The following is a 25,060-nucleotide window of genomic DNA, read 5'->3' as shown; positions in this document are numbered from 1 at the left end:
TTAACGTTAGATAATTACTTACTTACATACTTAGATATCCCGCCTTCACTGAACGTGCGGGCCCCAGCATCTTTTCCACTCGTTTCGTTCCCTCGCCATTGTCATCCAAGATGTTCTCAAGTTTCATGAATGACGTTGACGAGGCCCTTCAACCGTATCCAGCTGAGCTCTCAGCTGCTCCATTCGTGTGGCGAACACGTCACCCCATCTCGTTGACGGTCTCCATCGAGGGCGTTTAGCACCTCTTGGGATCCACTCTAGCGTTCTTTTGGTCCATCTATCGTCGATTTTTCTCATGACGTGACCGGCCCATCTATGTTTTGCTTTCGATATATATTCGCGAAGACCGGCCAGGTGTCGTGTGCGCCGGTTAAACTTCAGAAGACATCTCTCAGGGACTCGGTGGGTAGTAAATAGCTTCCTAGACGTAGCAGCGGTGTCTGCCCACATCTCCGCCGAACAAACAAAATCCGCTAACACGCTGGAAGAACTGTCAAGTCGAACAGATGGGCACGAAGATCTTGGTTCGTCAGTTGGTCCGTTGCTTCCCGGACAGGTGCGAATGCTGTCCATGCTGCTCTCATCCTTCTATTCACTTCTTCCTTCTAATAGTTTTCCATGTTCATAGAACGTCCGAGGTATACGTATGACGAAGTTTCCACGATTTGGGAGCCTTCAAGTTGTATTCCTCGGTCCTTGCAGTAGATTTTCTTCATGAACTTCTTTCTGTTTATAGTCCTATTCTCTTCCCTGCTTCGTTCAGTTCGTTGAGCGTTTCTGCTTCATTGGTACTGCTCGAAAAGAGATCAATATTGTCCGCAAAACGAAGGTTCGACAGAAACCTTCCATCAACACGTATGCCCCTTTCTTCCCAGTTCCCAGAAAGTGATTTCATTATCCATTGCAATGCAGCCGTGAACAGCTTCGGCGATATAGTATTGCTTTGTCGTACCCCCTTTCTAATTGGTATGGTGAGAGAGCGGTGGAAAAGCTGTATCTTCGTGGTGCATCGATCGTAGCAATTGGCTAATGTCCTCTCACACGAAACGTCCACACCCTGATCGACCAGCTCTGACAGTATTGAAGGTTAGAAAAAATGTTAGAACAAGGGGAAAGCGGTATTCCCGGCACGTCTCTATGACCTTCTATACGGTCTGGATGTGGTCCAATCAGCTGAGCCCCTGACGGAATCCAGCTTGTTCTTGAGGCTGGGCTTCATCCAGCGTCCTAGATTTGCGCGTGAGGATGATCTTGGTGAATACTTTGTGTAACACGCTCAGCAAGCATACCGGACGATAGTTCCGAAGGTCCTCTCGGTCACCTTTCTTATGGATACGAACGGTTCGCGAGGTCTTCCACTGGTCTGGGATCCTTTCTTTCTGAAGGTGAGATGTCATGTGCGCTACTGAAATGGATGGCCACCAACCCGAAGAAAGTCTTCCTTCGGACCGGGGGCTGTGCCAGATTTCATGCTCTCGTTAGCGACTCGTACTTCCGAAGGGAGAATCCGTGGTGGAGCTTCACCAGTGGGGATGACCGGGCTTGGCACAGGATTTGATGAACGGAAAAGGTTCGAGTAGAAACTCTCCGTAATGATTTCCATCTCACGACGAGAAGACGTGCGAGTCCCGTCTTCGCAGAGCAAGGTTGCTAGCGGAATATTATATTCGCGGAGATCCCTGCGGCACTTTTGTTAGACTCGTTCTTCTTTGTGCTGCTTCCAGAATCTTCTTGTGCCTGTATTTCAAAAGATCCTCCTGCAGCTCTTTTCTGCAGCTAGTGTTTGCTACTAACCGCTCAATGTGCGATGCATTCGGATCAAACCTCAAAGCCCTTCTTCTTCCTAACAATTCCTTGGTGGTCTTCGAAATTCGATCCAAGTTTGTCGTGCGCGGCTTCGAGGCACGTTCAGCGCAGGCTCGTAATCCTCTGAGCAGCATCTCGTAGTCCACGTTTGGGTCCTCCTCGATGTGCCAGTCACCTTGGGACAAGGAGTTCTCGAGTACGCAATCGTCGTAGTCGACGTCTTTTTTCCTTCGCTGCTGATAGCAGATGTTCTTTTCCATCGTGTGGCTAAGTCGCATTTTCACACGAAGGAGACGCTGATCAGAACCACTACAAAAAGATGGCACTACTAAGACGTCAAGTAGACACCACCTCCGTTTGGTGAGTATGTGGTCGATCTCCGCACGAGTCGCGCCATTGGGCGATTCCCATGTCCACCGACGATGATCTTTTTTCATGAAAGGAGAGTTCTCATAAAAGAGGCGAGCGGCGGACAACAGCCCGGCGAGACGATTGCCATTTTCATTCCGGTCTCCTAGTCCAAATCTTCCCATCCTGTATTCCTCTTCTGTGGCCTTTCCTAGTTTTGCGTTTAAGTCTCCGACAACGAATTTGTAGAAGGACTTCTCGTTCCGGATTATTTCCTCCAACTCCTCGTAAAACGCGTCCAATTCCAATTCATTAGCTGTTGATGTTGGTGAGTAGCAGTTGATGATAGTGATGGGTTTTGGCGCAGAGGGCGGAGGCGAAGAATGGCCAGACGAGGTGACAGGATTTCGTGAGAACCGGGGCATGATGGACGACAGATGGGTGCACAACAACACCACGTGAAATTTGATACGCTCTGCAGCTCCGAGAAGGGCGTGCAGGTCAGCGTCTGTGGACACTGTTGGTACACAGTCTGAGACAGTCTACATGGCGAGTCGTGCGTGTGTCGCCTTCGTCCAGGATCAATGAAATCCTGAGCAACCAGAGATTCGATCGCCTCTCACCGGTCACCATACCGCCCGACGTCTGAGACGACAGGGCCCAATGTGCAGGGTACTGAGGCAGTGGATGTGCTGGCTATGCTGGAGAACGGCAAAAGACTTTTTCTCAGACTAAGCAGCCCTGCCACGGCGAGCTTAGCGTTCACCACATGTCGTCGTCCAACCTATATGGATCACGGAGCCAACTTCCGACATTTTGCCAAGACGGTGGTGAATCTTAGCAGTGGTTTACTCCTAACTAGGCTTCCGATTCCGAGAAGTCGAAATGTCGGATGTGTTGAACTCCTTCTCAGCTTGGGAGACCCTGCCGGAGGACGAACCTCCGCTGTACATCGCAGTTCGACGCCCAGGGTCACCTCCACGCCACTATGAAGCGGTAAGCTGTTGTGGAGGCTTCTCAACGTGTTACTAATTATTTTTTTCTTTGATTTAGAACGTTTTTTTACGGAGGCGAGACTTAAACTTTAATTTCAGAACAAATGCGCACCGCTGCTATTTTTCAAAATCGCTCGCAATGGTCAAAGATGGACGTCATCAAGTTATTCATGTGCTCTGTAATAGTATTGCAGTGCATCGATCTTTCAAACGGGGTACGTAATCATTCTTTAGTACAAGTAGGAACCCATGCAAGCTCTTAGCATTTGTCTGAAATACGGTGTGGTTACCTTAAAATAGAATATAATATCACACAGCAAGAAGAAATTTGTTCTAGTAGTTGTTTCAATTTTTGTACTTTGGGATATTGTGACAGAGATAGGGATAGAACTTCGTTACAACTTGCTGATTATATCGCTCTGTGAACAGAAAAGAGAAACAGACAGACGCAAGCAAGCAGAGGCATACACTACACGTCTGTGAATGACCAATCAATGGGCTGTTGAAACTGTCTTCCCTCAGGCACCATCAGAGTGCCCCTTGACTGACCTCGAGCACGCCGACGATGTTGTTATATTCGCGGAAAGCCGTACGAAACTTCAACATGTTGTCAACCTTGTATCGAAGCTGGCTGCAGCCTATGGAGTACGTCTACGACCTGATAAATGCAAGCAGATGTGGATCTTTTCAAGATCTTGAACGGGAATCAGGGTGGACGGACAACCGATAGAACTCGTCGATTTGTTCTGTTAGCTGTGCTGAAGAACAACAGCAGCTACGAGAGAGATGTTCAGCAAGGATGCGTTAACGCCACTTCTTATTTAACTCCTTAACGAAATGCCTGTGGTCGACTACCATCACCAACGAAGTCAAGTTGCGAGTCTACCTATCCGCAATTCCTCCCATCATGATGTACGGATCGGATATTTGGGCAGCACCATCAATGGTTATGGAGAGGCTTAATTGCACGGAACGAAAGCTGCTTAGACGGCTACTTGGCTACTTTTGGCCTAGGGTATGCCACAATGAAGATCTTTACGCAGAAATTGATGTGGTATACCGGCGGATGACACGTGGAAGACATCAACATCTTGCACCGCCATCGAAAGTAGCTAAAGTAAATCGTCTTCGCTTCTTTGGTCATATATTAAGGAGACCGGCAGATCGCCTTCTTCAACGAGTTCTGAGGAGTTCGCCGGGTTCGAGCTGAAAGAAGCCACCTGGCCGAAAACGGAAGTTCTGGACCGAGGAGGTGAAAGAGGACCTGAGGACATTCGGCGTGGATAGGCAGTTGAGGCGAGACGTAATGTTTCGGAGAACATGGAATAGCGACGAATGGATTGATTCTGCAAGCTCTCGCAGAAGATCGAGAAGGTTGGGCAGAGCTGTGTTCAAGGACGGCACACCTCGGCGAAGATGCGGGCAATCGCGTCAGGCGAATGACATCAGCCCGCCGATTAAGTCAAGTAAGTCATTAATGTTTAATAGTATTTAATAATTTATTTAATAATCTGCATTGGCGCTGGTGATTCATATCAGCGTCAGGCAAATAAATGAGTCCATCTAAAAAGATGGCACAATATTAGAAAACCATGACGAATGTGAGGCGGGTGTAGTGTGGTGGTACTAACACTAACTTGACACATCGGCCAGCCCCGCAATTCATTGTATAGGCCAGTTACAAGTTCGTAAACCTCAAACGATTCTGAATTGAAGTGAAGCGCATCCCAAGCGGATTGATTACCACCAGACAGTTCATCCACTTTATTTATGATGAATGTAATCCAAACTTCTATCCTAAAAAATTCCTTGCATTTACCGCCGAACTATCCAAAGGAATGAAAATCTAGTTTCCAAGTAGTGCTCAATTTCAGAGAGCTTTGAAATCGTTTACATCACTCCCCGTTCTCTATTATTCCTACCGACTTCTGCTTCAAGGGGAGCGACTTTCGCTGGCGTTTTCAAGCATTACGGTAAGTTGCTAACAGGACAGTTTCCATGACGGTTTTCTGAAAAGCCATCTTAGGGACTTTAAAAAAGTTTATAAAAGCGGATTTAACTTCTTCATGCGAAAAAAGCACAACTTCTAGTCTTCGTCAGCTTCAAAATTCCAAATCCTTGTGATTTCGTAGTCATATCTTCCCTGTTTCCGGCATCATGCTACATAATAACGCCGCTTAGTGTGTGTGTCACGAAAATACTCCATAATGATGCAAATGATGTTGGGTTTGATAAGACAAGTTATTCGTGTTAGTGAGTGCAAATAAACTTCTATGTGAATGTATACTTCCCAATTTGCAAACCATCACGCTGTATGTGTGAGTCAAGAAATTCAAAAACAAGGAGGGACAGGTCCCACGGCCTAGGATTGGTGCGCGGGTGCCGCAAGGCGGTACATCAGGTCGGAATGGGTCCAGTTGCGTGTAGTTGGTGCACCGTTGTGCAGTAGTGTTGCGCAATTAATTCAGGTGGATTCGGCAAAAAGTAAAGGCGTTGTGAACCGTTTCATAGCTATCTCCGCTGCGCATGTTGCGTTTCGCCTCTCGACATCTCCGCGTATATATTTTCTTGCAGGTTCTTTTTTTCTTCGCATATTGGAAGCAGGCAGACGGCTGCTTGAAAAGTAGCCAACAGTTTACGTGATGCCACTTAGAACTTTATCTTCATCAGCACGATGATGATATCCAGTTATTTCAAGTTAGCACATCATTCTGTGCTAATTGCTGAGAAAGAAAGAGAAAGCTCACACTTCAAAAAATATTTCCAAAATGTGGAGGTTCCAAAGAAATACATATATGTACAATCAAATCTGAATTTTGTTCTCCAACTGTAGAACTGACGCGCTTATGAAGAAAACTACTAAATCTTCATCCATGAAATATGCCAAAATTTTTGGGGGAAAAATGAAGAAAACATTAATAGGAAAAAACAGCTCTAATTTCATAGAAAATGTCATTACTGCTAATTTTTATTGATCGATGAAAGTGAGCGAAACGAACACCACAAAAAAGTCAGAAATCCGGCTTTAGCCGGACGTTCAGATAATGATGTTATGATAATAATACAACAGTTGCTAGGTTCGTGTGCCTCCAAATGCTTTCCGCACGCCAAGATTCGCAAAGACTTTTTTTACCATTTTAATACGTCTAAACATTGAAGAATAGAAAAAATTAATTAAAACGTCATACTATTCAGACACCGTTGATACTGTACTGGTTATTGGAAGCGGTAGCAACATTCACCACACTTGACATAGCCGACGTCATTTTGTGAGTTGCAACAGACAGATATTTTCACACTTTAAAAAAACCGCTCTCGCCTCCCTTGTACGACGGAAGAGTCTTGTGATATTTGACTCTCGTTTTTTAAAAAGATATTCTAAGTGCATGAAGCGTAATTTTATACGCCAGTCATCACCTAGAGGTACTGTCGTGCAAATTTTGTAGGTCTGACGCGTTGCGTCCTCTAGGGAGGTGCGCTTTGATGCACTGCCTCTCTGCACGTGTCAACCGAACGAACAAGCGATCGATATAGCGATGGCACTGTTGCCAACAAAGTAAGATCATCGCTTCAACTACGGAATGATTTATCACTGGAAGGAAGAAACGGCGAAAAACGCACTATCGCCCAGTGGATCGATGTCGATCGTCCCATCGATCGGTGATGCAGAGGGGCAAGGCACCAGACCCCCCTTTTTGCAACCAAGGATGCAGCGCATCATACCGATGCAACACGGAGACTGAATGCCAAAAGTGCAGTTTTCAAAAAAGTTCCAGGAAAGGTAAAAAGGAATGTCGATTGTTTTTGTTTAAAAAATGATGGTACAAGAGTATCTGGTCGAATATGATATTTTTCTAGATATGTCGCATTAAAAATCTGCTTGTTCGAAGTGTTGCGAATGAAAATGCCTGAATGTGAAAATACCATCTACAAGACGAATGACACTAGCGTTGCTTTCTACCACGTTTACAATGATTCTAATTCAACCGACGTAGCTATGGATGTAACACAGTCAGAGAAAAAACAGGTAATTATGGTTAAAGCAACGAACAGCATAACCTTATATATTATAAAATTTTTTGAGGACATGACATCGACAATCTATCACACTATCCATCCTCCTCTTGCTACACTAAATTCGATGACGAGTACTACTTCTGTGGACCTGAGTACGACGCCTTTGTCCTATTCATCTAAACGTATTTCTATCTCAAAGAGATCACTGGAATCATCGTCCAACTGTTACACTACTCAATCGCATTCAAGAACGAACGGATCACTTCGTTTCCGGAAGGAGAAAGATTCTGGGGATTGGAAAAGAATGCATTCAAGAGCCTCATCCACTTTAGTCACCGGAGAAGCTCGCTGTGGGAAGGTTCGGTAAAATCTTGTTTTCTATGGTACGATTTGATTCAATAATTACGCAGCAACCTATTTCAATAACCGGAGAACGGTTCTTACTTTTGATAGCACCCGCCATTCAAGAACTACCGTGATTTTTGTAAAAGAACGTTTCAGCTATTTTGTTTTAGTCTGGTCAGGCATCTCCGCGAGCTCGGGGTGAATCGGCAAATTGCGGAGATCTCATCACAAACCCAATGTTTACGGTTTGTCTTTTTATCGTTAAAAATTGTTTACTGTTATTTTTGTTGTTTGCTTCAAGAAAAAGAAATGCACAGCTCCCTCTACAAATGCGTAAAAGGTGAGCAAGCTGTACGAACGAAGCAGAATGCCCGACGTGAAGGCTAGGCATAAAAAGCTTGCAGCGCGGTACAACCTATGGCAAGACAACCATGTTGGACAATTAAACCGGATAATCACGCGGCAGCGGCGCAGCGATATGCGCTATGTGCGGTCCCAGTAGTAAACTGTTTCTTGCCACGACGGTTTTGTGCTTGGATGGACACCTCAAACTTGGGTAATTATCCCTGTATCCCTGTAAGGAAAGTAGTGAAGTGATACAGCAAGCAGCTTGTTCCTATTTACTTGGTATGGTAGATGCGGAGCAAACTGCGAAAAAGCCCACGTTGAAAGTTCAAAGCAACTGGTCAGTCGCTAGATAACGTTAACCGCAGTTACAGAGAAGAGTCATCGTTATAATAGTGAAAAATAGTGAAAGATACTACAATTAAATAGAGACGTGGGAGTCTCAATACTCCCACCAGCAACAAGAGAAATGCCAACATAAACATCAGATCAAATATCAAATATCACTTTAGTGCCCATTGATGGCCCAACGCCTGTCCTCTGAGTATGAGTATATTATCCTATTTCACGTGCAACAGTGTATTCAATGCTGTTTCGTCGTTCACCTTCTGGTCAGGGGCAACAGAATTCATCTTGGCCGTTGTTGGTTGCTGTTTCGCCTGCATTGTAGGTTTTCGTGTTACCTTCGTTAGGTGAGGTGTGGGAAAGGTGTTATGTAGGGTAAAGAGTTTCTTGCCAATAGAGGTATGATGTCCTACTTGACCATGCTCGACTGTCTTTGAATCTCGGCATGTTAAAACGTATTTTTTAATTGATTTTCCTGAGCTGAAGCCAAGATTGGTATTGACCTTCCCCCATTAAACAACAGCTAACATTTCGGCGTTATCGCCTTCGTCAGAGCATGGAAAAAAAGATGTCCACAGTGGAAGCAAGCTACGGGTCGCAATTTAGTGTTGATTTTACTTGTATCTTTGCTTTGCCGCCTATGATGATTTTGCTCCCTGGTGGAGTTGGTCTGATACTGTTCTACTTGTCGAATAATTTTAAGTTCTGACTTGACGTATTCCTTAACTGCAGAAAGCAGCATCATCGTGTTCCAAGTGTTTTCATTCTCATCACGTGCCTTCTGTCGCAAAATATGTCGTTGTGTGTCCATCGAGAACTTTGCCAGAAGCTCCTTTTGCAGGAATGTATTATCGATATGCTCTCCTTTAAAGTGTGACTGTGATATGATGGAATGTAGTTGTTCACAGAACATCTTTTGCTCTTCTAGTCGTTCTCTTTTAGCTTTTGTTGACGTGAATTTATGTAGAAGTTGATCCACCAAGGCTTGCTTGTCACTATACTTTTCTTTGAGATGCTCGATCACGAGTGGATACGTGTTGCCAGAAACTTCAAACTGTTTTACCGACTTATTTGCATCTCCTTGTAAGGCGTCAAGAAGATAGTTGAGTTTGAACAGACCGTCGATGTTCCTGGAGTGTACACTGTGGTCAAACCATCTCCAGAAGTTCCCCATTCCCAGATTCGTCCATTGAATTTCGGAATTGGGATTGGTGTCGGCTTTACTTCTAGGACATTCAGTAATGGGTTGATCATAGTTTTGTGAGCTGTCAAAGTCCTGTTGTAGTCTTTTTTGGTTGGTCACGACCTTTCGGGTCCAGTCCAGGAGTCCTTGAACTGCTTCTATATCTGTTTTCACTCGCGACATGATATCTGATATTGACGGCGTTTCCATATCTAGATTGTCAGCTGCGTTCCCGTAGTTCTCTAGAACGTTTTCTAGTTTACTCGCTTCTGTTACTAAAGCGACTTTGACCCTGCGAATCCTTCGCCGAATAGTCTTGAGGCTGTTGTCGTCCATTGTTGGATCGAACTGCATGTCCAAGAGATCGGCTTCTTTTTTTAATATAGTCGACAGATGGTTCCCAATCGGATGAGGATCCCTTGCTTTGTTGCTAACGAAGATGTCAAGGCGATAGCTGTATCAAGAGTGCTGAAGTTGTCGTGAAAGGATGCAGACTTTACGTGCACTGACAGGAAAATATGCAAACGAGACATGCTCGCCTTACATAAAAGAGCAAGAATAAATAAATAAGAGACAAATAACCTCAAAGAAATACTTGTAAGACCGAAGGTAGCAGTACTTGTTCCTCAAGATGCGTCCATGATTACCTCGAATTTGCATCTAGTACACTGACAACTTTTTAATCGCCGTGGGGTGTGGAACCAGATCGTAATTTTTTGATCTTCCGCACATGCTCGTCCGTAGGTAGCGTTGTTACCTATATTTTTGTATCGCCTTCTCCTTTCTGTCCTTTATAATTTTTCCACCCTTTTTTATAACAGTGTATAGAGAGAATAGCGTGTGAAATTGGGCTGCGTTGTTGGTTGGTTGCGTATTTTCTTGCAATTGTTTGCGATCCACACGTACCATAGTGTCGTCAATGTTTCGATCAAAATCTTACAAATGCTTGGCACAAGCGCTGTGCTTAATAACGTTATGACTTCACACATCAATGTGGAACGTTCCTTTTTCTCTAAACTCCAAGCTTACTTCCGCTCCTCTGCTTTAAGCATGCACAGAGTTCAATCATATACTAAATACCCGATCGAATTCAATCAGATACTACCCGTACTTCAACTCAAAACCAGCTGATTCAATGTTTGATGCCAACGGTTGGTCATGGTCTTTGTTTTGGATGGTCGGATGTGAAAGATCAAAAATAACGCTGTACTCCTATATCATATGTCCTATATATCATATATCCCGCGAAAATTAGAATTCGTGTGGTGCTCTTTTTGGTAAAGAAATCTGATTTGTACAGCTTCTTTATTAAAGGTGCGAAATCGCTGGCATTTAAGCGTTCGTGGTGTAATGGTTAGCATGGATGCCTTCCAAGCATTCGACGGGGGTTCGATTCCCCCCGAACGCAGTGTTTTGCTTATGTTCATTAAGAATTCATTTTCTTGGAATCGCTTAGCGAATCAAATCACCTCGCCGAAGTTAATGCGAGGGACGCCGTTTCAGGATTGTTTCGCTGAGGTTTTAGTCAATTAAGTCCTCCGCCTTTTAAATGGTGTTAATGTGTTTGCGGTTACTACCAATGATATCAGAAGCCTCCAAAGGTGTCTGTCATGAATGCCATACCACGACAAACCTATTCCCAACTTAGAACTAGAGTTTGCTGGATTTCTGATGAGAATTAATGTTTAGCTGGAATTCCAACGATCAACTCAAAACAAATGGAAAATGGTTACAATTTCAAATGTATCCGAAAAGAAAATTATGTGGATGCTTCGAGTAAGAGTGATATTACTGTCGTACTAGTATTTAAGTAGCTTTCTTTCTGTGAAGTGCATCATCCACAGGCGGTGGAATCAAACCAACATCTTTAACAGGAGTCACATTACATAGAATATGTGGATCAGATCTGAGTCATTCATTTCGTGTCTTTCTTGCCTTTCTTCCCGAGAAATTTATCCTATTTATTTTCTTTTTTTCGAAAAACTAGTGAGGTTGAAGGAGCTATGTAAATCTAATGACCAAGAACTTTCTAGAATTCTTGTCACCGTTCATTTATAATCAAATATAATGAGATTTACGGGTATAACGGGGCCGCGTATACGAGTCTGATTGCTACCTGCAGGTGGTGGCCCTGCTTTAACTAAACGCAATCAGGCGTTCGAGTGTACGCATTGGGAACGTACGAGCTATATAACCTGCACTGTTATATGGCGAAAGTTTCCCATACATGGCAAAAAGGTGTTGTCGTCCAGCACACCGCCAAAGCCTGAAACCTGAAAGGTCAACTGCCTGAAGGGAGCATGGAATCTTTGGCAACAACCATTCGTTTCGTCACGCTGAACTGCCGAACACTATCGAGTGAACTTCAACAAGCCACTCTATCCAGACTTCTGCGATATCTCTGTGTGTCTTTTGCTGCACTGCAGGAAACACGCATGAGAGATCGGCCCGTCACCAGCATCGAAAATTACACCATATACTACAGCGATGCTGAAGAGAACAAACTAGGTGGCTGCGCGATAGCTGTGAGGAACGATTACAAGAACCTAGTGGACGAATTTGGCTCAACGTCGTCTAGATGCGCCTTTCTACTGCGGGATCGCAGAGGACGTAAACTCTGGATCATAAGTGCTCACGCACCTACGGAAACCGCTGAGAACAACAGTAAGGACGACCTTCTATGATGAACACAATGCGTTGATATCTAAAATACCAAGCCAGCAGGGGATCATTGTCGCAGTCGACGCAAATGCGAAGATGGGATTCGAACAGCAATCCGATGTGCCAGGAGAATGGTATTATCTAGCGGAGCGAACGTCGAACAACGGTGACCGTCTGGTCAACTTGTGCGAACAGACGAGCCTCATCATCGCTTCCACCTTTAAGAGGAATCATCGACGCCATCAGCTCACGTGGCAGGCGCCAACCCTTTTAACGCCCGAAGAGCAGCGCAAGCGGAAGATGAGGACTCTTAAGCTTCAGCTTGACTACGTTCTGGCGAGGAACATTCCTCAGCCAGATATCCGAAAATCTAGAACTGTTTGAGACGTCCGGTTCTCCTCAGCTTCAAGATACGGTTCCACAAGAGAAACCGAGGAGTTCCTCTTCAATCAAAAATCGATATGGCAGGTCTGAAAGACGATGAATGCAGAACAAAATTCCGCCAACGCGTGTCTATTCATGTTGGAGTACGGACCAGGAAGAAGCTTAGCGATGTGAATTCCTTCACAAAGTGCATCCAGGACGCTGCAAAGGAAACGCTCTCGGTTCTGTTGCCGCGGAAGAAGTTTGCCTTTGCATCTGCGGAAACAAAATCCACATACAATTCTGTATGTGTCTCGCGCAGCGCTGGTGACTTCAACCAGGAAAAGCGTCTTAGAAGGAAGCTGCGTCGTCAACTGCAACAAGACCGCGATAACGAGTGGACGTCAAGAGCGATGAAGTTTGAGAAGGCGTGGGAGGACAAGAACCCGCGGAAAGCCTATGCTCTACTAAAACAGTATAGCGGCAAAATGAAAAGATGTTCCCCTATCCTCAACACTGCCAATGGGGTAGCTGTCGGTGAAGCAACCCTTTCAATTCGGAAGGAACACTTCAAGACCTCGCTGAACCGGCTAGCACCGTCAGCTCCTGAACTCGAACACGTTCATAGACCGACGTATGCGGTTAACGAGGGGCCACCGATCGAGTCGGAGGTCATGGTCTGTATTCAAAAAATGAAGAATGGAAAATCTGGTGGAGACGACGGGATTAGCGCAGAAATGCTAAAATATCTTCCTCCGTCGGGGATTCGTGAGATGACGAAGATTATCCGTTCAGTATGGACAGACGAAAGGATACCTGATTCGTGGAGACACGCTATTATAATCCCCCTCCACAAGAAGTTATCCGTCACGGACCCCAGGAATTATCGAAGAATCCCTTTGCTGCGTGTACAAAGCATTGGAGCGCATTATCCTGAACCGACTCATTAAATATCGCAAAGAAACAACGCACGACGAGCAAGCTGGCTTTCGTCCTGGCCGATCTACGATTGACGAGGTGTTCATCGTCAGGAGAGTGATCGAAATCTGGCAGCGGTATTCGAAGCCAGTGCAATTACCGTTTCTGGACTTTGAGGCTGCGTTCGACTCTTCTCACCGAGGCCGTCTTCTCAACGCGCTTTGCACCGACGGAGTACCAGGAAAGTTCATTCGCTTGCTTGATGACATGAATCAACGAACAACTGCTGCAGTCCGAACACCAGCCGGATGTACAACACCGTTTGAAGTGGTAACTGGAGTAGGACAAGGGGCAGTGGCTTCCTGTTCAATTTCGCCATCGACGACATTATGCGAAGAACAGTCGACCAGTGTCCTGCCGACATTGTCTTAGCACCATCAGGGTGCCCCTTGACTGACCTCGAGTACGCCGACGATGTCGTTATATTCACGAAAGCAGTACGAAACTTCAACATGTCAACCTTGTATCGAAGCTGACTGCAGCCTATGGACAACGTCTACGCCCTGATAAATGCAAGCAGATGTGGATCTCTTCAAGATCTTGAACGGGAATCAGGGTGGACGGACAACCGATAGAACTCGTCGATTTGTTCTGTTAGCTGTGCTGAAGAAGAACAGCAGCTACGAGAGAGATGTTCAGCAAAGATGCGCTAAGGTCACTTTTTCATTTAACTCCTTAACGAAATGCCTGTGGTCGACTACCATCACCAACGAAGTCAAGCTGCGAGTCTACCTATCCGCAATTCGACCCTTCATGATGTACGTATCGGAGATTTGGGCAGCACCATCTATAGTTATGGAGAGGCTTGACTGCACGGAACGAAAGCTGCTTTGACGGCTATTTGGCTACTTCTGGCCTAGGGTATGTCACAATGAAGATCTTTACGCAGAAATTGATGTGGTATAGCGGCGGATGACACGTGGAAGACATCAACATGTTGCACCGCCATCGAAAATGGCTAAAGTAAATCGTCTTCGCTTCTTTGGTCATATACTAAGGAGGCCGGCAGATCGCCTTCTTCAACGAGTTCAGAGGAGTTCGTCGGGTTCGAGCTGGAAGAAGCCACCTGGCCGAAAACGGAAGTTCTGGACTGAAGTGGTGAAGGAGGACCTGAGGGCACTCGGCGTGGATAGGCAGTTGAGGCGAGACGTAATGTTTTGCAGAACATGGAATAGCGGCGAATGGATTGATTCTGTGCAAGGTCTCGCAGAAGATCGAGAAGGTCGGGCAGAGCTGTGTTCAAGGACGGCACACTTCGGCGAAGATGCGGGTAACTTACTCGCGTCAGGCGATGACATCGCCGACCGCCGATTAAGTCAAGTAAGTCAATGAGGTTTCTGGGGCTCGCAATCGCCAAAGGAATCACCCAACGGAGGTGTAAGATCCCAGACCTGGGCAGCAATAACCATACCTGTTACAATGACCTGAGCGGAGTCGTTGCAAATATTTTGAATCTCGTAAATCGAATGGAATTCTGCATCATTCGGAAGATAGTCACTCTACGATAAAAATTAGCCACTTCGAATACAGGAATATTCTGTACAGTCTAAGAAAATCGCGTTTCTGTGGAAATATTCAAAGTTTTCGCCAGTTTCTTCTCTCGAAGACCTCAACCTGTTGTCATTCAAGTTCAATAAGATTTCATTGTTTACACTGTTCCTAATCTCATCGTGTTGATCCTGAACCTTCACTCTGTTATGCGCAGTCATTTCCATCCTTTAAGATTTGTACAACTAATTTTGCAAGTTCCACTTGTTCTTTGCAGTCCAATATGAAAGACGCAATTTCGGCAATACCCACCGCAGGCGTACTTGGTGCTGGAGAGCAAGATCAGATTGAAGTAGTCGTCACAAAGTTTAATAACAATGATGGAAAGGTTGATATTTTAACGGGGAATATTTCATAATATGTAAGGAAATGTACTTTAGATAGAAATTTCTTACGCCTTTGTTGACGAATCGATGGAGCAATTCAACAAAAATGTGCTGTCAACGTTGCAAAGAAGAACTCATCGACTCGACGTTATCTTCCGATGAAAACATGAAAGTCGAGTACTTCGTTTTCGTTATTTACCTCAGAGAATGTCGTTTGTTCCATCTTATGCTATTCACTTATTAGTTCCTATAAATCGTTATATACCTATGAGTTTTGCTAAGATGTACTTAGTCAATAATCGCAAGTGTAGTGGAGTTCTTAAACACCACTGCGCCACCACAATTTAATTTAATTTCTGCTGCAATCGTAATTCTGAAGGATTTGAGAGTTCAGACTATGCATAAAATCCCCAGAGTTGCAATCAAAATTAAATATTCTTTCACAAATGGTGGCAAACCATTCGAATAGTCACAGGGAATTCACGGAAATGAACACGTCAACAAAATAGTTGCTGGCCAGACTTCTTTTGGTCCTTAAATTTCGTCATCTTCTGGGCGTAACAATTACACTAATATTTTATAGAAATATTTAGGCACATCAATAGTATTTTCTGCCCACACGTATCAATGTTGAACATTTATTCTTTACGGCTTTTCTATGCTTTCTCAGTCAAATGTTTGAAAGCATGAGTTTGTTTACATTTTCGACTTGTACATGTGATCCTCGAGTCTTCATATAAGATCGTGGATTCCTATTGGCAGTTGTAGATTAGATTAAAAAAGGATGGTAATATCTTACATGGTAGATATTACCATCCTTTTTTCCTATACATTAGTGTTTAGCATAGCGTTATTTCAGCATTTTGTTCCTTTAAAACCAAAACTTGACCCTTTCGGTTCCGTCCTCCTTGACGAAGAACCTATCCATCTCCATAGTCGTGCGTTTTAATTCCAGCACTGCCGCTTTGATCTTTTTAAGGCAGAAGACGGTTTGAAGACGGTTCGAAATTCGTTATTCGAAAATCGAGAATGAAGCGATATTTGTAGAGCCATCGCCAATTGCCAAAATTCCAAATGGATCAGTATAGTTGCAAACTCGGTTCTTCTTCTAGTTGAATTTCATTTAGTGGAGCTGCTTTCCAAGCAATTAAATATTTAGGTTGTTTTGCATTTTTGGTTCATCATTATCCGGATCATTTGAAGCAATTGATAACCCAATGTCGTCATTAAAATTTATTTGACTAATTTCTTCAAAACGTCCCTCAAGTTTTGTTCGTAGATATGTGGCCCAAATTCCGATATCTGAATTAAAGTTAAGATCTTATTTCTTTCTTTTGAAGACATTTTGCTAGTACAACAACGTTAAATTGGATATCAGAAACATAGCTGTCATGGAGAACAAGATCAAATACAAGACGCAAGAATGACTTCGCTCAGCTGATAAGTGCTTGATCTTCGTAAATGAAACCGTAACGAAGTAGTCGAATGACCTGAAGTATGATCTTAACTTAACAATCATTTCTCACAAGTCCAAAAACAGGGACATGCCCAAACTCCCTGGCTTTTGCATGGCTTTTGCATGGCTTCTGCAATCTGTATGTGCATTCAATGTTTCACGGTTGGCTGTTTTTGTCCTTCATCTGGCGCACGTGCGCTGTTTCTGTTTCACTTCTTCAGCACGCTGACGACGAGCCATTTTTTTCACGGCTCGCCTGTTTTCACGACGAAACTATGCAATTTCAACGTTCATTTTCAATTTTACACCAACAATCAACAATTATGAGTCGTTTGGAAACAATCTAAACACAAAATTTGTTGCATTCATTGAATTTTGTCATCGGCTTCTGAGCCAGGTTTCTTGTCCATAGACGTTGGTCAGCTACCATCCTGAGGATGCATTAGCTTCAACAGGCTCGCTAAAGGTGCATCTCTCATGTTTTTGAGCATCGCCTTCCCAAGTGTTCTCAGCTTCTTCGTCATTGTCGTCATCTGTCAGAATCGGATTCTTCAATGTCAGGAACAAAACCGGGAGCCATGCCATCAACATCTACATCATAGAGATCTTCATCATCGCTATCGAGCAGCAATTCATCAAGGCTTTCGTTGAGGTTTGGGTTATCGGCATCCAGCACACTCTGGTGACAAGATTACTCACAAAGATATTCCCTTAGATCCTACCTTTATATCTCGGACTCAAATCTAGGATGTTGGAGTGGTTAAGGTTGTTCGAGAAAATTCGAACATTGCCAAAGGGTTCAAAATGTGATTCCTTGTCTCTTGCATTTTTAGATATTTTTTTTTATCATAACCATTCACTTACTTGAAAATTAACAAATCTCAGCATAGAAAAATCTGTCATAAGACACTTCCAAGTCCTTGTTGATTATTTGAACAGAAAACAAAATAACCGCACACATTTTGATTAAAATAATATACCATCGCGCAGCATTGAGCGGCTTTGTCCCACACGACAGAATGGACCTCAGCGACATTGTTTTAGCCCATTGATGAAGGCACTCTTTTTTTTTACCCATCTTGCGCCATTCGGCTTCCCTATATTTGGACAAGGAAATAGTAATATTAATAAATAATAAGCTAATTAAGCGCAGAAAACCGTTTAAAAATTGGGAAATCATGAAAAAGAAACGTCAAAAAGTTTTCGGCTTTGCGGCTCCGTCAGCGCTTTTTCCTTGTCCACTCGTCAAAGGGTCAAAATTCATACAATAGTGAGGGAGATTGGCGATATTGATAACAAACTACTCTTTTTTCTGTGAATTTCTTAGAGAGGTTTTCTTTACTGAGATATTTATGACATACGAGCGGGTTTTTACACCTGGAGAGATCCTAACCATGGAAATTTTTGCTACTGTCACCCCTAAGAGATCGTGCATGTTCTCTGCATAACTTCATGGAGCATTATGGTAGACCTTGGTACAGTGAAATAAATCCATCATCGTAAAATTGTGTATAAAATGATTAGATGCTGTCGACAAAACTAGTTATTGGGAGCCGTGTATCACAAATCGGTACTAAGCTCTTTGGAATTGTACCAAAAAATCCTTAAACGGAAGCTACTGTAATAAGAGACGTATTCTCTCTTAGGACAGAGATTCGGATCAGATTTGACAATTTCTTTACTGCTCACGATGTTATCAACAAGCACGTTTATAATTCATAAACATTCAATCACGGATCTTTCAACAAGTACGTATTATTTCGACACCGGTATACGCACACCTTGTTACATGACTCTTTCTATTGTCATCGGGGAATCGAGCAAATTATAATACGCATGCACAGGTATAGGAATTGGTAGAGGAAATTGAGTCAAAGAAATTCTACGAAGAAAACTGACGTGATTAATAATGACGGTAGTGACAATGAGTTCTAGAGGACAGGGGGTGTCAATGTATAAACATGATATATCTTTGATTATTTGAATCTTTTCTCAAGGCACTAAATCGTGTACTTTGATTAACAAGCGGCATCACAGCCAAGAATCAAACAAACTATTCGATAGCTATGATAAACATATACATACATATATATAATGAAAAACTCTGCGCGCATCTGGGCTATATACAACACGTATAACGCATCGAATGCGAATAGTGCGCTCGCCGCATAATCGAGACGACAAGACGGCATCGACTTTTTCGTCTACGGTAGTCGACGCCATCGTGCCACCTTCAGAAGCGGTTCGCAAAGGCAACGGACAAGGCGATCGCTCTGCGAGAACGGGAAGCGGTGCGCGGAGGCACCAACCGGGCTTAGGGGAGGGTTCTGTCGAGAGCGATAGATCACAGAAGGAAGAGGCAGACGTCGTCAAACGGCGGCGAACGAACGTCATTGAGCACGCTCTAGCAGCGGTTCAGACACTGGATCATCATGCTTCAACACTTCGTATATTGACTCAGCTTTCTCGAGTCGTTCCAGAAGTGGTAAAATATCCAGCAACTCGACATCTGACGGATCATCCCACCATGTGGGGACTGGGATCTGGAATAGAACATTGAAACATAAGAGTTTTGAGAATACTTCAATTCTTTATTGCTGAAGTTAACCTTATAAATAGTTTTTGAGTAATGCCTTCTCTTCCTGGACTGCCAACAAAATATCATTTAATTTCAGAAATTTGTTTTTTTCTGAACAAATGAGCATGAACCTTGCAGTAGATTTTACAATACAATTGAATCGTTTGAATTTCTTCCCTGCAGGTAAAGATTTCCCTTGGTTTTTCGTCAAAATCTGGCCTGGCCTTCAGGATTGAGTGTCACCGAGATTGCTATATCTCACCCATTGTGATACCTTAAGACAGGAACCTGTCAAACACTTAAGTGATCCCTTCCGAGTTACGAAAAAAAAAGATCAGCGCCACCAATGGTTGCAGTGACAGAAAACACACTTGATTAAGTATGCGACGAGCTTGACCACCTTGCAGATTTGTGACGCTCATTCGCAGTTGAACATATTCAGAATTTGTGAACAATGGGTAGGGGAACACTACTTTATTCCAATATTTTAGAATGTTCTAAAGTGAACTGCAATGTTCCATGTCCATTTGTTATTAAGAAAGGGCTTTAAAATGGGATGGGAGGTTTAACAACCTTCAGATGACCTTTCGTGAAAAAAATAACTTTTCTTTTTTGTTTGTCAACTACTTCAAAACACAGGCTGTTTCACACGCACAGATAGCAGATTCATCGGTGAAGATGATAGCAGTGACAAAAAAGCAGGTAACATTTTAATATGCGTCACTCAAATGCCGATGATGGACGCTTAAATGAGTATTCAGGAAAAAAAATGAAGAAATGGGTTCTCAAAATAGGTTGTTTATTGTTCCTCCTATGGAGTTGAAATGCACCAGGTTTAGGTGAAAAAACAAATGGGAACTTCTTTTAAAAAAAACCGTGATTTCTGGGTTTCTCACTACCTTCAGCTAAAGATCTAAGCCTTTCAATTTGTCAAAAATCCCGTGACTCACCGCATTTTCGGGATGAAACGCGTAGCTCGCAGGTGAGTTGTCGATAATCAAGACTTTTGACAGATCCCTACCAAGCCTAGCCAGGTCCTTGAAAGAAAAATAAACCGTTGAGAGAGATATATAAGCCTTTGACAGCAGCGTTCACGAATAAGTTTACCTTGACGTAATTTCCCTTATGATAGACGCATGCCTCTCTAAACAATCGAGATCGAAACACACCACGCTTGTCGAGCAAATCGGCGACCGGATCGGCATACTAAATACAAATGATCACATTCAAGAGATCAAATATGGCACAGATCATGTGAGGTTATCCTAGAAACCCAAATAGAGTACATGTACATAGGATGATGCCCTCGTTCTCCTGCTATTGAGAAACCACCATGAGATTTGTCGTAGGAATTTCTTAAGAGTTCTCTTCTAAAGGAGCTCAGTGATGTAATTTAATTGAATATTTATTATCGACTGATATTCAGATGAAAAACGTAAACAATTATTTCTTCTTGCTCTGTTTGTTATCAAATGCTGAAGTCTACAAAGCAAAAAGAATGGTCGAGAGAACGCTTTCAAGAGATCCTACGCAGAAATGAAATGAAAGTGGTCATAGGAGAACATCGAGAAAAACTGCAAAAGTAGGGCAAAGATGTTCCTTTAGTTCTATAAAAAGCATTGCTCACCTTAGCCAGACTAGCTGTAAAAAGCACACATTCGTAGCGATCACCGATCCGAGCAAGGAACTCGTCCACATATGGCCGCTTCAACACGTACACTTGATGCACGATACCGTCGATCTCAACCGGAATCACAAAGTCCGGATTCTTCACCGGCTAAAATAATTGGTGTTATTTTGCCGATGGAAAAGATGAAAACAGCTAACTGAACTAAGCTAACTGAGCGGAAAATTACTTCAACTTTGGAACTCTTAACGCCCACCTTAAAGGAGGAGTGGACCAGCGTCTCATCGAGGTCGATGATAAGGCACTTTTTGTTCATGTCAGACGGTCTAACTGGCGGAAGTAGGAATTTTTCTCCCGTCGTCTGAAAAGAAACACTAGTATTGAAAATTCGTCACTCAGCCGAACGCAGTTGACATGGCATCCTTGGATCCACACCCCAAATATGACAATTACCTCCAGCAAGTTTTTCATTTGTACATATAGCGAATGGAGCATCTTTGCTAACTAAGCTAATTGAGTTCAGCTATCGTGAACTTAGCTCTCTAAAATCTCTTCTGAAGAGGTCAATCCATCCTAAAAAACGTTAACAACGCGTCTAGAAACTTACCTTTCTTCTACTGTTTCCTAGTAAACCTCTTTTTATGATCTCATCAGCAGTCGGAGTTCGGCCAGGGCGCAGAACAAGATTGCTTATTAATAACGAGGGATCTTCTCGGATAGCGAACTCTTCGATGAAAATGCGCTTTGTTCGCATTTCGGCGATAGCCAATGAATAACCGGTAGATTGCGGACAAGTGATATTGGGATCGATAGAAATGCTGAATTAAACGGTAATGTTTGAATGAACACATGTTGTTCGGATCCATTTGAAGAAGAACACCAAGACATGCAGTATTTAAAAATTGGTGACAAAGATCGCTACACCGCGCTGATTGGAATAACTCGAAAAAGCAGCAACATATGAAATATTCATTGTAATCTTGAGAAGCGGTAAATTTAGTAAAACTAGGAAAAAAAACAAAACGTTATGGAAATAGGCTTGAAGAGAGGAAGACACAAGTGAAAGACGTCTGATGTTCACTTATGACGACTTATGCTTGGTATGGAAGTGAGAACACAATAAGGTCTGAGATTTGCTAAACCTCCACGCTGAAAAGATTGTAACTTTCATTCTAAAGAACGTGAAGTGCAAGAAAGCTTCAGGAGTTTTCTTAGATTTCAACCAAAAAGAAGTGCAGTTGTGTGTGAAATCTACGAAGTTTTAATGATCAAATATGAAACCCATTTATATCCCAAAAAACGAAACTCTCTCTCGAGGTAAGCGGCCAACGAGATAGACTGACTGTTCGCAGCAGGGATGAATCAGCTGAGATTTTAGCTTTGCACGAATCCTGCAAACCACACTTCACAATCTGATTCGATTCTTCAAATCTTCCCAAATTTTTAGATCTCGCTTGGAAAGGAAAAGAACGAAAAGCGACGCTGCTGGACCCCGCACGGTCGGTGAAGTTGGACACATGCGTGCTTGAGTGCGACATGCTCTTCCAACATCATAAGGGTGATGGATAGTACTTGGCAGAGATGAACGAGTGGCGGAGGCACTGAACCTCGACTGAGTCGAGAGGGAGCATGAATAGAATATTTGCCCGCCTCGCAAATTGTTATTCACCATGAGATCCATGCACAAGTGGCCCCTCATATATGATGATCGTTACCAAAATGTGACGAGATGATCGGAAAGGCGCTTAACTACGTTACACTAGTTCCTCTACCATTCAGACAATAAATTATTGGTTGCATCCTTCCATAATCGTATAGAGTGTGATTAGAGGTGAGTTTGAGAAGAAAATTCCTAAGAAGTATGAAATCCACGTCGCTGAAAGGATACAGGATCTCAGAGGATGGTCCTCAGAAGCGTTAGGAGCTTGAAACTGCCTAAATGATAACAGACTGATTAAACTGGGTGTTATCATCTAAAAAAATCACTCTTTATCTTCCCTTCATTCAAAACCACTTTCCAGAAGAGGAAACGGAAAATGTTTCAGAAGCATAATTTAAAAGAAAATAAAGAAGGGAATGAGGTAGTGATGATATTTTGAAGACTCAAAGCAAAATAAAGACAAATTTGAAATAACGCAACATGCTGAAAGTTATCAAAATGTTATTACAACAATATATTTCTTATAATCTCCTGCCCAGAATGCGTAGTTCAACTATTTCATTCTCTACTTCGATTAGAAAAAACGACAACAATATATCCAAAACGAATCCTAGTTCCGTATTGAAGAGGATTTCCGGAAAAGATACTGTGGTGAAGTAACGACGAACATGCGTCTTTCTCGGATCAACGAAATCAACCTTGACGTTCGGTTGCAGTTATTCCCATTAAATTTTAGCAAATGAGCTGCATGCACAGATTCTATTTATTTGCTTAAATCAACACTTTCCGGAAGAATCTATTTCGAAGAAAAAAAACCTTCAGTTACGAAACTTATTCTACCAATCAATTTACACGCAAAATATCCATCTTGATTAACTTAAACCAAAACTCCACAGCCATTAATCCATACACTCTGTTCGATTCGAAAACCGGTTGGCGAACTTGGAGTGAGGGGGACGCAACGAAAACCTCTCGCTTACAGGGATAACCAACAGCAAATTGCCCATTCGTGCCGCATCCCATCAAGCACCTAGAACCACGAAGGAAAAGATTAGTCCTGTAATTTGTGGGACCTCTAGGGTGCCAATCGGAACTCCCATTTACATGGGAGCCTTTCGACTAACTAGAACAAGTTAGTCGATTAGGGGGAACAGACATCATCACGATCAAGACTCCACACCCAAGAACCGGTCCAGAGTCTGTAAAACAAACATCGAACAAAAGCTGTCGGCGCATAGATCTTGGGATCCTTGGAAAGATCAGTGAAGAATAGCGAGGAGTTAACTCATTCTGTAAACGGAAACGCTGGAGGGTGCAGATCAAGTCGAGAGGGGTTCGCAGAGATCCTATTATTATTATTCCGTTTATTTTGTCCCAGCAAAGGAAATAAATCAATGAATTTAACCGATGCAATTCACATTAGAACTCTCATATACGCTCTTATCTCAGTTCATGAGGGAAATAAAAACCTTGCTAAAATAAGGAATCTAATGAAATAAAATATGCTTCAAAAGCTCCTGCATTTCTTAGCAACCCAGAATTAGAATTAATTCAAAAGCACATTCAAATATATTCTAATTCAAAAGAATAACTTCTATATTTTGATATTTTGTTTATCACCATCGATAGTTTTGAGGACGTATCTGAATCGCAAAAGTTCCGTTGTGAGTGTTTGGGTCGGTGATTCAAAACCGTTCTAACTGAAATTTCTATTCCTCCGGGATCAATGAGTTGTCATCAGATTCCCATGAGAACATAAGGACAGAACATAAAAGATAAAGGACAAAGCACAAGCTGGTTATCACTGGTCAATCAGTTTTGGATGCGCAAACTCATCCGACGTTAAATAGCAATTGTAGTTTGTGGACGCGTGTGTGGTCTAATGATCTGCGAAGGTGTCAAATCAGTGTTTTATCCTCTCAAAAGAATCTGGTGTCAACATCGGAGAAATGAAAGGTTCAGTTGACCTTGACAGATGTCGAACTATCTACAGACGCAATGTAAGTCCCATGCCACCGGGCAATGCAGCAAAAATACTGCAATTCGTTGTTATTTTGAAGCAACTACGAAGGAATAATGCGACTGCATACATCCTACAGGGGATGAAAAATAGGTTGGGATAGCTTGTTGGATTATAGCAAACAATGAAAAGCTTGCATTGGTGTCCGCTGGGTGCTTTATCGCGCCAGATCTGCGAAGGAGAGCAAATCCGAGGCTGTGTTGGCTGCTGCTGCCAGAATATCCATTGTCTCACGTGGTCGTACGGATAGTACATATCACATCCTACCATTGCACTGTCAATCAAGCTTGAACAGATGTTTTAAACTCCGAGGGTGTGTGTTGTTGAGAATAGAGTCCAGAAAGACCGAATAGTTCGAAAAACGTCCACAGCAACAGGCTCAAACCGGAAATTTTGCGAACAGAAGAAAAAGATGGAGATAAATCGAGATGAACTGATGCTTATCGGTCATATGGCCTG

The 25,060-nt window shown here is 43.0% G+C and overlaps 10 protein-coding genes across 15 annotated transcripts in view; 6 read left to right on the top strand and 4 right to left on the bottom strand.

The window, feature by feature from the left end:
- Window positions 1-123: 123 nt before the first annotated feature.
- RB195_006520 (uncharacterized protein) lies at window positions 124-573 on the bottom strand (the record flags this gene model as incomplete). Its single annotated transcript, XM_064179651.1, has 1 exon — window positions 124-573. The coding sequence occupies one exon, from the start codon at window positions 571-573 to the stop codon at window positions 124-126; it is 450 nt and encodes a 149-aa protein (XP_064036590.1).
- A 596-nt stretch (window positions 574-1,169) lies between these two features.
- Window positions 1,170-2,579, bottom strand: RB195_006519 (uncharacterized protein; the record flags this gene model as incomplete). 3 transcript variants are annotated; one of them, XM_064179650.1, is made up of 3 exons in its annotated part: window positions 1,170-1,379; window positions 1,427-1,679; window positions 1,795-2,579. In XM_064179650.1, the coding sequence occupies 3 exons, from the start codon at window positions 2,577-2,579 to the stop codon at window positions 1,170-1,172; spliced, it is 1,248 nt and encodes a 415-aa protein (XP_064036587.1). The 3 variants fall into 3 exon arrangements, with proteins under 3 accessions (XP_064036587.1, XP_064036589.1, XP_064036588.1); XM_064179649.1 differs by lacking the exon at window positions 1,795-2,579 and having other exon boundaries at window positions 1,427-1,603; XM_064179648.1 differs by lacking the exon at window positions 1,170-1,379 and having other exon boundaries at window positions 1,662-2,579.
- A 273-nt stretch (window positions 2,580-2,852) lies between these two features.
- On the top strand, window positions 2,853-11,187 carry RB195_006517 (uncharacterized protein; the record flags this gene model as incomplete). 2 transcript variants are annotated; one of them, XM_064179646.1, is made up of 8 exons in its annotated part: window positions 2,853-3,111; window positions 3,249-3,364; window positions 5,024-5,122; window positions 6,345-6,418; window positions 7,008-7,176; window positions 7,234-7,524; window positions 7,682-7,756; window positions 11,074-11,187. In XM_064179646.1, 8 exons carry the CDS (start codon window positions 2,853-2,855, stop codon window positions 11,185-11,187), a joined length of 1,197 nt encoding a protein of 398 aa, XP_064036584.1. The 2 variants fall into 2 exon arrangements, with proteins under 2 accessions (XP_064036584.1, XP_064036586.1); XM_064179645.1 differs by lacking the exon at window positions 11,074-11,187 and adding an exon at window positions 8,114-8,212 and having other exon boundaries at window positions 2,924-2,984.
- RB195_006518 (uncharacterized protein) lies at window positions 8,725-9,738 on the bottom strand (the record flags this gene model as incomplete). The annotated part of the gene is made up of 1 exon (XM_064179647.1): window positions 8,725-9,738. One exon carries the CDS (start codon window positions 9,736-9,738, stop codon window positions 8,725-8,727), a length of 1,014 nt encoding a protein of 337 aa, XP_064036585.1.
- A 497-nt stretch (window positions 11,188-11,684) lies between the features above and the next one.
- RB195_006516 (uncharacterized protein) lies at window positions 11,685-12,068 on the top strand (the record flags this gene model as incomplete). Its single annotated transcript, XM_064179644.1, has 1 exon — window positions 11,685-12,068. The coding sequence occupies one exon, from the start codon at window positions 11,685-11,687 to the stop codon at window positions 12,066-12,068; it is 384 nt and encodes a 127-aa protein (XP_064036583.1).
- A 73-nt stretch (window positions 12,069-12,141) lies between these two features.
- RB195_006515 (uncharacterized protein) lies at window positions 12,142-12,429 on the top strand (the record flags this gene model as incomplete). Its single annotated transcript, XM_064179643.1, has 1 exon — window positions 12,142-12,429. One exon carries the CDS (start codon window positions 12,142-12,144, stop codon window positions 12,427-12,429), a length of 288 nt encoding a protein of 95 aa, XP_064036582.1.
- A 77-nt stretch (window positions 12,430-12,506) lies between these two features.
- Window positions 12,507-13,758, top strand: RB195_006514 (uncharacterized protein; the record flags this gene model as incomplete). 2 transcript variants are annotated; one of them, XM_064179642.1, is made up of 2 exons in its annotated part: window positions 12,507-13,176; window positions 13,289-13,758. In XM_064179642.1, 2 exons carry the CDS (start codon window positions 12,507-12,509, stop codon window positions 13,756-13,758), a joined length of 1,140 nt encoding a protein of 379 aa, XP_064036580.1. The 2 variants fall into 2 exon arrangements, with proteins under 2 accessions (XP_064036580.1, XP_064036581.1); XM_064179641.1 differs by having other exon boundaries at window positions 12,507-13,358.
- Window positions 13,759-13,896: 138 nt separating this feature from the next.
- RB195_006513 (uncharacterized protein) lies at window positions 13,897-14,220 on the top strand (the record flags this gene model as incomplete). Its single annotated transcript, XM_064179640.1, has 1 exon — window positions 13,897-14,220. The coding sequence occupies one exon, from the start codon at window positions 13,897-13,899 to the stop codon at window positions 14,218-14,220; it is 324 nt and encodes a 107-aa protein (XP_064036579.1).
- A 78-nt stretch (window positions 14,221-14,298) lies between these two features.
- On the top strand, window positions 14,299-15,422 carry RB195_006512 (uncharacterized protein; the record flags this gene model as incomplete). Its single annotated transcript, XM_064179639.1, has 3 exons — window positions 14,299-14,706; window positions 15,152-15,262; window positions 15,315-15,422. The coding sequence occupies 3 exons, from the start codon at window positions 14,299-14,301 to the stop codon at window positions 15,420-15,422; spliced, it is 627 nt and encodes a 208-aa protein (XP_064036578.1).
- A 1,823-nt stretch (window positions 15,423-17,245) lies between these two features.
- RB195_006511 (uncharacterized protein) overlaps window positions 17,246-25,060 on the bottom strand; it is a gene marked incomplete at both ends in the record, with an annotated part of 40,864 nt that continues 33,049 nt past the window's right edge. Inside the window, 7 exons of one of the 2 annotated variants that reach the window (XM_064179635.1) lie at window positions 17,246-17,395; window positions 18,904-19,043; window positions 19,118-19,259; window positions 20,245-20,331; window positions 20,402-20,500; window positions 20,922-21,071; window positions 21,178-21,282. In XM_064179635.1, coding sequence (XP_064036575.1) covers window positions 17,246-17,395; window positions 18,904-19,043; window positions 19,118-19,259; window positions 20,245-20,331; window positions 20,402-20,500; window positions 20,922-21,071; window positions 21,178-21,282 — 873 coding nt within the window. Of the gene's footprint in view, window positions 17,396-18,903; window positions 19,044-19,106; window positions 19,260-20,244; window positions 20,332-20,401; window positions 20,501-20,921; window positions 21,072-21,177; window positions 21,283-21,528; window positions 21,740-25,060 lie in introns of those variants that run through there. The other variant, XM_064179634.1, reaches the window with a different exon arrangement.

Source organism: Necator americanus, chromosome I (assembly GCF_031761385.1).
Source record: "Necator americanus strain Aroian chromosome I, whole genome shotgun sequence".
Lineage (NCBI taxonomy): Eukaryota > Metazoa > Nematoda > Chromadorea > Rhabditida > Ancylostomatidae > Necator > Necator americanus.
This window is presented reverse-complemented; position numbering and strand designations above follow the sequence as displayed.